Source organism: Poecilia mexicana, unplaced genomic scaffold, assembly GCF_051168715.1.
Source record: "Poecilia mexicana isolate PSO_F unplaced genomic scaffold, ASM5116871v1 scaffold_11, whole genome shotgun sequence".
Classification (NCBI taxonomy): Eukaryota; Metazoa; Chordata; class Actinopteri; order Cyprinodontiformes; family Poeciliidae; genus Poecilia; species Poecilia mexicana.
In genome coordinates this window covers 3760270-3769684 of record NW_028263380.1, presented here as the reverse complement: position 1 = coordinate 3769684, position 9415 = coordinate 3760270, and the positions used below count along the sequence as shown (strand labels likewise).

Below are 9415 nucleotides of genomic sequence, written 5' to 3'. Positions count from 1 at the left end.
TCCGTGTATTCCGGTTTCTGACCTGGATTTGGGCGGTAACTTGACGCAGTTGCTATGAGACAAATGAAGTTCGTACTCCACAGCTGGCTATGGCGGATGTTGTTGAAAATGACAACATGAAGAATTATCATATAGCGTCAGAGAAAATCGCCCCGGAGATCAGCCGCTTTCCCTACTGCATAGTGTGGACACCCATCCCCGTGCTATCGTGAGTTCCGGTCGTCAGCGTCTGTGTCTGTTTTAACTAAAGGAAACCTCTGCACCTTGTAGGAAAGTGACAGCTTTGTTAGCTTAGCCTGCTAACAAATCGGACAACAGCACCATCCTGTTGCTGTTTGTTGCGCTTTATTAATAAAGAAAGTCTCATTACTGCCGCTTTGACCGTTCTTATTGCCATGTGTGAGATAATGGGTCCAGTACATTAATAATTAAACAGTAAATTAGAAGTATGATAAACAGGAAGTGAGCAACTTGGAAATCCGAAAGGCTTAAGCGTATTTCATGCTACTTTCTATTTCTACTCAGAAATGGCAGTTTGGAAGTTCTGGGTTGAAAAGAAAATAATAATCTCGGACAAAAATTACTAAAGTTGGGGTCGGGACCCCACCAGGGGCCACAAATATGTAAGTGTGAGGTGTTGACAGAATAAACTGAATACCAAAAATGGCAACGATAAAGCATATGAACGTTATAAAACAATAGCGTTTAAAGAAGAAGAACCAGGACTTGAATAGATAAAAGCAAAAGATCGGCTCTTGTTAGTTTTTGCTGGTTTAATGTTTAAAGCTAGGAAATAATAGACATATTTCCAGTAAAGTTTATGTTTTACAAATTGGATTGTTACCTCTGGAAATTTGAGTCTGGAATATGAATAGAAATGAAAAATGTATGGGAACCATGTAGGCTGTTTATTTACACTTCTAATGGCTTTTTTCTTACTAAGGAGTGTTTATACAGTTTCATCTAGAAATGTCTAAAAACTTATTTTAATTGAAAGTGTTCAGGTTTTCATTATTATTGAATAAAGTATGGAAAAGTTTTCTATATATACTTTATTTCCTCTTATTGTTAATTGCATTTCCGATATTAAGTCACTCAGACTATAATGTTTAAGCCAATTTTCTATAAAGGTTGGACAAAACTGCTATGAAGTCAGCCACCATATCCATACTTTTTACACTTCAGGCATAGCTCTGATGGGCATTTTAAGTTACTGTTGTCTAATAAAGCTACAATGGAGTATAAGGGTTGTTGTAAATCAAGGGATAAAGAAAACTGCTACGTAGGAGTAAATCTTTGCCAAAAAAAAAAAAAAAAGAAATGTAGAAATATCTACATTAATTTTACATATTTACAAGAAAAAAACTTGGATATTTTCTGTTGAATGGTCATAAATTTGCAACAAAAAAAACCCCTGATAATTTTCTATGACTAAAGAAAATTAGTCATAAAGGTTATTTAGAATTACCTCTGGATGTTTTCCAAAGTGTATGTGGTACATGCGGGTTCTTTTCCTGTGTCAGAACAACATCCAGCTTTTTCCTCAGTGTCTCAGGCGTGGACTTCAGATCTGCTGTGTAAAATATCCTTCCACAAATATCGATCTGCAAATAAATATACCTGTGGGTTTCTCTTTTTTTTTTCTTTCCCCCTCTCATTTCTCGTCCAGATGGCTGTTTCCTTTCATTGGTCACATGGGAATCTGCACTTCCTCCGGAGTTATCCGGGACTTTGCTGGACCGTACTTCGTCTCGGTGAGTAATGAGTCAGGTGCTCTGAAACAAAGAAACGGATGTATTTGTTGTCGGCAAAGATGCACCAATCTGATATTAACTGTATCGACCCCGACATTGAAAAAAAATTCAGATCAAGTGTCGATAACAATGTGTCCGATCCATAAGGGCAGATCTACTCAGTCTAATTTTTATTTTTTATTTTACATTATATTTAGAATCCTAATTGCACTATTTGAAAGAAGGTTTGTTGTGTTTTTTTTTTTCACGTTTGACCAAGTTAGTCAATCTTTTGACAGTTTCAGTTTCTTTTTGTTTCACTTAGACTGTTATACTCCTAATTGCACTGACTGAACAAATAGGTGTACTATGTGTATTTAAGTGTGCTGTACTGTAGTATAATCCAAAATTACCTCCATTTGCTAAATGCCTGAACATGTTTTTTGTAAAATCAGAAAAATGGGTTAAGGATGAATAATGTTTCCGTTTGCAGGAAGACAACATGGCTTTTGGGAGACCTACAAAGTAAGCATGTCCTTCAGCAATATCTAACGCTTAATGGGAACGATGAAATCCAAACTCGCCTCTTTGGATCTGCAGGTACTGGATGCTCGACGCGAGTAAAGTCTACGCCAGTGGCTCCAACGCTTGGGACACGGCCGTGCACGACGCCTCAGAGGAGTACAAGCACAGGATGGTAACTAAAGGCTGCTTTTATGGTTCTAATCTAATTTACGGATCGCTGGGAGAAATCTAAAATGGTGAAATGTTTTTGTTTTTGTAAAGCACAACCTGTGCTGTGACAACTGTCACTCCCATGTGGCCATGGCTCTGAATCTGATGCGATACGAGAACAGTACCTCATGGAACATGGTGAACCTCTGCCTTCTCTCATTCATCCACGGAAAATATGTCGGGTAAGACAGACGTCTTTCATCATCATCATCATTGCAGTATTTCAATTACAACAAACTTCTTCGATGCATTTTTGGTCAGATATTATGTTTTCTGGATAAACATTTCCTGCAGTCAGTGGTCAAACTTGATGTGTTCGAGATGCTAAACTTCAGAAAGACTGCTGAAGGAACGAATAAACGCATCAGAAAAACGTGTATTAATCACAATCAATATTGTCATTGCGATGTACAGCAATTGAATCATAGCCTGAAATGTAACTAAATTAATTAAGAATTCCCATCCTAACAGAAATTGATAGTTGACGGAACGAAAGGAATATGAGGACATCATCTGTATATAAGGCGATTGTTAAACGCTTTACATCCCTGTGCTGCCAAACGGGCTCCAGCACTAAGGCAAAGAGGAGTGGGCTGAGGGGACATCCTGGGGGGACACCTCTTGCAATTGGGAAGGGATCTGATTGGCGTCCATTTATTCATGAATTATTCAATGTCTGAATCATTCTAAGGAAAACTGCCCCCAAATTAAATTTTCCCAGAACTGTGAACATGTCTCTGTTAGACAGTAGCATCTATAAATAAAGCCTGTCTGGTCAGGATTTAACAGTGTGGGTTGTAGTTTGGCTAACAGTTTTGACAGAAACTTACTGTCAGCAGAGATTAAACTCATCGGTCGACAACTGAATCTTAATCACGTTTTTGGATGTTGTGCAGCCCCATTTACATGCATTAAACTGTAAACCAACACAAATAAGTCTGTGGTAGTAGAGAAGAAAAAAAATGGTGTGGTTTTCAAAATCTTTTCAAGAGAAAAATTCAAAAATTTACAACGTATAATCTGCTTTGTGTCAGCCTATCACAGCGGCGTTCAAAAAGCGCTTCTAAATTAATCTACCTCGTTCGTTTTATCCAAATATTAGTTTGTCGTTATCCACGTAAAAATAACAAACATGTCGATAAATTCCACTTGTGTGTTTCATTTTAAAGCATTTACATTTTCTGAGTACTTTAAGTTTGGTCATATTTATCTACTGTTTGGTCACATTGGTCTGTTAGAAACCCAACAAGATACAGAAAATTTTGTGGGCACAACTTGGCAAAATGTGAAAAACTGAGAAGTAAAACTACTTCTTTCCTGAATCCATCAGGAAATTATGTCAGTTTTAATCTTATTAGGGAAAGTGACAGTATCTCAAAACACCAGAATCATTTTTTTTCCATCCAAGAAGCCCACAATGTCCAGCTGGCTTCTTTACAGCCAGCAGGAGAAAATAAACGCTGTTCCTCAGTGGGATCCCGAGAGCCCAGGCATGATTTCACTGGGTCTGAACCTGCTGGGTCCCACGATGCAAGGAAGGCGCCCTGATTCTAAGGATGCATAATGAGTTATATAGGGCAAACCTCAGGAAGAAACTGCTACACCTCTAGTAGAGTTCTGTTTTTTTTTTGTTTTTTTTTTAAAAACTACATTTCATAGCAACTTTTCCATACAGCAGCAACCTGAACAACTGAGCAGCAAAACTGTTTTTACTGCATATAATATAGATGGAAGATCTAAAAGGATAAAGCATGAAGGATAGAAAAGTGCCTTATTTAAGGAACGACCAATCAGAATGCATGACAATATAATCTAAAAACGATTTTCTGTTAATTCAACCTCGTTTCATGTTTTGAGTCAAAAGGTTATGTTTTGATTTTGATTTTTAGGTAAAATGCCTAACTTTACTTCCAAAATTCCAGATTGTAATAGACTGTAGAGGACCTCTGGAAACTTTTTCATTAATATCGTTAAAATTATAGCAGCACAAACTCAATTTTTTTTTTTACTGCACAAACTTACCACAAACATTTGACAGCAATTTTGTTAGATTTGGCGAGTGTGAGGGGGTACTGGCTGACCTTTTGACCTTTAAGATTTCATTCTTCAAAGCAAAAGCGGCACAAACTAAATTTTTTTGCTGCACAAGTGTAGTCGAGTTGATCGACACCAATTTCTCTCTGATTGGAAGAAGGTGGAGGGGCTGGTTGACCTTTCATGACCTCTGGAAACATCTATTAGTATTTTTAAAGTGACAGCAGCACAAGCGAAAATTTTAGCTGCACAAATGTTTGACACCAATTTTGTCAGATGTGGGTAATATGTGGGTGGGAGCTGGTTGACCTTTAAACTTTGATTAATGTCTTCAAAGTAAAGCAGTATAAATCAAAATTTTTGCTGCACAAATGAAGCACAAACATTTGACATCAGTTTCTTTAGATTTGAAGAAGGCAGGGGGGACAACTTCACTCAGGTTACAGCGGTTGGTTTCATGATATCGACTCGTTAACATGAGAATTGAAATGAAAGCGCAGCGTGTGTCCATCAATGCTGGAAGCTTATCATCCCTCTGCGATGTTTACTCTGTGTGATCTTTCTGCAGCAGCATAAACTCGGCTGTCCTCAGCTTGTTCTCTGTGCTCTGTCCAGCTGCGCGGGCGTTCTGAAGACCTGGCTGCCGTTCTTGTTGCTCGTGGGCATCGTCCTCACAGTTGCTCTCATCGTCAACATCCGATGACCGGGGCGGGGGGCCGGCAGGGGGCCTGGCGAGGCGGCGGACACGGCGTGCGACATCCACACGTGCGATCCGCCCTGCCCTCCATACTGCGGCGCCACGACCAAACACGAACCACCTTTTGAAGAACGGCGTCGCCGCGTCGAGCTACAGTAACCGAGGACCTAAAGCCTGCCTATCTCTGGGAGAGGACTTCCACACAGGAAACGTGTTTATTTTATTTTTCTCACTGCAGTGCCGAAGCTGTAATACCTCAACGATTGATATCCATTCACACATATGCATTTTTATGAATTCCAGCTATTGTACATTCGACAATAACAGCTTCACACTAATTGTAAAGAAGTTCTGGTGTAGTAGAGTTCATGCCTTGCTTTCAGACTGATGGGGTTGTTTACCTGATATCTTCAGTGCTTCCAGAAAGCCATTTTTATACGTGGAGCACAAACGTCATTAGCTGCCTTATCGCGACTTTCTAGCATTTCATACTTGATCTAATGTAGCTCTTCCACAGCAACATGAGCGTATTTTCCTGTCTGTATACGACACACCGAGCAAGTCGGCATCTTCTGAGAGATATTTTCTTAAAGATTCCTTGAACACGTCTAACCTCACAGTGCTGTTAGCAGCAGCTCATCACTGCGACGATTGTAGCAACCTTGGTGAATGTGGCTGTGATGGATGTCTCTGGGCTGACCCTCCACAAACCCACTCAGATGTTTTCTTTCTGCTCATTACTGACTTTTCACACAGAAATCAGAGTCAGTGCCTGATTCATGACCGATATCGCAGATCTCTTCCACATTGTGGCATTTTCAGCATTCTGCCTTTTTTTTTCTTCCCCCTATTAAATGTTCGGTCTTCATGACAGTTGGCACTACAAATCCGTTACCATGGCTGTTGGGGTAGAGGGGGCAGACTCAAATCATGTCATTGTTTGCAAACAGAGACAAAGGAGCGTGGAGCTCTCTCTCCCTCTCTCCCAGCAGCAGCAGGTAGCCAGGATTCTCAGGTTTTTCACACTCGCCAACCATCGCTCAGTGTTTCAGCGAGCGCCGCCACTTCCTGCTGCTTTCCCGGCTCAGCGGTTCAGAGCTGAAAGTCTTTGGGAAATATCAGGACCACCTTTTTAAAGTTTAAATTCAACCCGACCAACATCCTGTAAGGTCAAGACAGACGATGAGACAGTACTTGTTTCTAAACATCATCTGGCTCACAGGGCCTTGATTCATATGACGGAGTATTAGGGCCAGAATACGCAATATGTTTTTTCTTAACATTTTGACAATGAAGTCATATTAGTAGAATAAAGATGCAATATTATCAGAAGGAAGTCTTAAAATGACAATTGTTTCAAAGTCCTCCTCCTGATGATATTTAATGCTGATGTGTTCAGACTTTAAGTATGTCTTCTTTGTAAATCCAAATCCAAAGTATGACTTCACAAGATGCCCAGCGTTGCTCATTTTATTAATTTTTAAATTATTTTTTCCTGTAGGAGTTATCATGACATTACTACTTCATTCTAATATTATAATTTTATTCAGATTATGAGTTTATTCTCATATCGTTTTGACTTTGTCATACGAGATTTGTCTAATACTACGATTTCTTTTCTTTGTATTATTGCAACTTCTGCCTTTTTGTCATTTTTTTATTCCCATATCCTGCGACAGACTGGCGACCTGTCCAGGATGACCCCGCCTCTCGCCCAAAATGTTAGCTGGAGATAGTCACCAGCACCTCCTGACCTCACTAAGGGACAAGGGTGTTAGAAAATGGATGGATGGATATTCCCATATCACTCTGGTTTGATTTTCATGACTTTTTTTCTCGTATCGTTACGACTTTTGTCTCGTATAAATTTAGATGTTATTCTCACTTTATTCTGGTAATATGCAAATAAATTTTTGTGCTACTCCGCCTTTTTTTCATATTGCGACCATATTCTCGTAATATTCTGAATTTGTGTTATTGCAACTTTGTTTTTACATTACTCTGACTTGCTGCCGTATGTCTTTATTCTTGCAATATTGTGACTTTGTTCTCATAATATTATGTGACTTTTTCTCATAATTAACTTTTTTTTCTGTGCCTGGCCCTAACACTCCGTCCTACATTCAAGTGTACAATTTGCCTCTCTTGCCTGTAAATATTTGACTCCCCATTTTAATGGGCATTTTGTAAAAACATGACCTTGACTTTTTAAATCTTAGTCATTTACACTAAAATTGTACTTTGTATTCCATGTTTATGTTTATCATCTGCTGACGGTTGCAGCAGAGCCGTGCCTAAAACAGACTGTGTGCTACTTTTTACATATTTTATTGGGAAGAGCATGCACTTGCATGGCTGCATGTGTGTGTCGCATGCATGCAGGAAAAAGGTTTGAAATTGAAAGTCGTCTTTCATAATCGTCCCTGCCTCTTCAACCTTGTGAAAAGTATTCACACCTCTTGAACCTTCCCACAATCCAAGCAGGAGCTGCAGTTGGCTTGTATGCAATAGAAAACACTAGAGAGGAGGAACACGGTGATGGCAGCATAGTGCTGCGGTGAGTCTCACCATTTGGTCTATTCAAGGAGTCGGCAACCTTTACAAACCAAAGAACCATTTTTGCCCCCAGTCCAACTGAATGAAACTCGTTTATACTATAGCCACAAATGTTGTGGAATTAATTATTTACACAAAAAAGTTTACCACTCAGTGATGAGGAAAAATAATGATTAAATATTACTGTTACTTCACTCATTCTGTCTGCAAAAAAAGCCCCTAAAGTTCTCTATTTGCATTTGTTTTATATATATATATATATATATATATATATATATATATATAAATTATTATTTTTTTTTAAGTGGTGTTTTTTTTTGTTTGTGTTTTTTTCCACTTTTTCAGCCAAATTGTTGAGAGAAATTGTGGAAGGTTCAAAAAGCCACAGGTTGCAGACCCTCTGCTCTATGGAATAACATCCTGTTAAACTCAGTCTTTTATGATTTTTAATGTGGAAAAAAATGTGGAAAATCTTCAAGGTGTGTAAATACTTTTGTAGTGCTTTTAATTTAGTGCTGTATATTTCTCTGTTTCTTGCGGGTATGGAATAGCTAATTATCTTTAATCAGAGTTGATGACAAATTTGAGTTAATCATCTGCACTTAAGTGGAGACAGCAGTAATGTTTCATCATCTGCAGCTGCAGACCGTCTCTATTACTGCTGCTTAGATCAAAGCAGAAAAACACAGAAAAAGACACACTGTTGTAGAGTCCAAGTAATCAATTTCAGGATAAAAAAGAAAACCGCGTTTGCCTCTCTTGCATTTATTATGTTGCTTTAGGGCTGGGCAGTAAGTTGATTTTATCAATTTGATTGAATTTTCTGGTTTTGAAGATGTAATTTTTGGAAAATCATTTTTTCACCCTGGGCTTCCATAGTTCAGAGTGATGATTTTGACAAACATGTTTTATAACTTCTGTTTGTTTCGACATTGAATTAAATAACAAAAGCCAGTTGTTTTTTTTTTTATTTTTTTTTTTAGATATTTTCAAGATATCTTCTGTCATTTCTTTCTTTTTATACGTATGTGATAAAAAAAAAAAACAACAAAGGAGAAAAAATAAAAATCGGAAATCGAGTTGAGTTTTGGATAAAAAAATAAAATCATGTTTTATTTTTTAATCATATCACCCAGCCCTACGTTGATTAACAAGATCATTTGCAAAGCAGTTAAGAATCTTTTATTTCCCAATATTTTCCGGACACTCCTAAGTTCTGAGACATCTTGCTTTCAGGGTCGGGTCGATTTGGGAAACATTGAAAGAAATGTCACCTTTTTAAAATATCTAGCACTTTTCATTTACGCTTAAGTCAAAATGTGGTTTCTTGTTTCCATTAGCTGGATTAGAAAAGATGCTCATTCGTTGCTATTAGAGGAAATAAATATCCAGCTCTTTTGAGATCGCCTTATAATAACTGCCTGTCATATAGGAGCTTACTTGTGCATAAAACAGAGGAGAGGTGGCTTCTTTGTAGGAAGTCCTGCACAGGAATGCAGTACTGTGTGGAGATCATTGAAGCGGTCTTAGGTGTTGCCTGCTGTGGTGCCTTTCCGTATCCAGGAGCCAGGTCCAGGAATGTGGGGACCTGCTGTCCCGCCGTTCCAGTCTGCGGACAAAAGACAGTCGGGATGGCGTTACTAGTGCCGCCATTCACTTG

The 9415-nt window shown here is 38.6% G+C and overlaps 1 protein-coding gene across 1 annotated transcript; it reads left to right on the top strand.

Moving 5' to 3' along the window:
- The first annotated feature begins 45 nt into the window (after nt 1-45).
- tmem222b (transmembrane protein 222b) lies at nt 46-8709 on the top strand. The gene is made up of 6 exons (XM_014970578.2): nt 46-208; nt 1670-1754; nt 2227-2258; nt 2334-2430; nt 2520-2650; nt 5118-8709. The coding sequence occupies exons 1-6, from the start codon at nt 90-92 to the stop codon at nt 5203-5205; spliced, it is 552 nt and encodes a 183-aa protein (XP_014826064.2). The 5' UTR covers nt 46-89; the 3' UTR covers nt 5206-8709.
- Nucleotides 8710-9415: the final 706 nt, after the last annotated feature.

Coding starts and splice junctions, on each gene's coding strand:
- tmem222b (XM_014970578.2), top strand. CDS start 90: ATGGCGGATGTTGTTGAAAATGACAACATGAAGAATTATCATATAGCG. Junction 209..1,669: donor ACACCCATCCCCGTGCTATC/GTGAGTTCCGGT, acceptor TTTCTCGTCCAG/ATGGCTGTTTCCTTTCATTG. Junction 2,431..2,519: donor AGGAGTACAAGCACAGGATG/GTAACTAAAGGC, acceptor GTTTTTGTAAAG/CACAACCTGTGCTGTGACAA.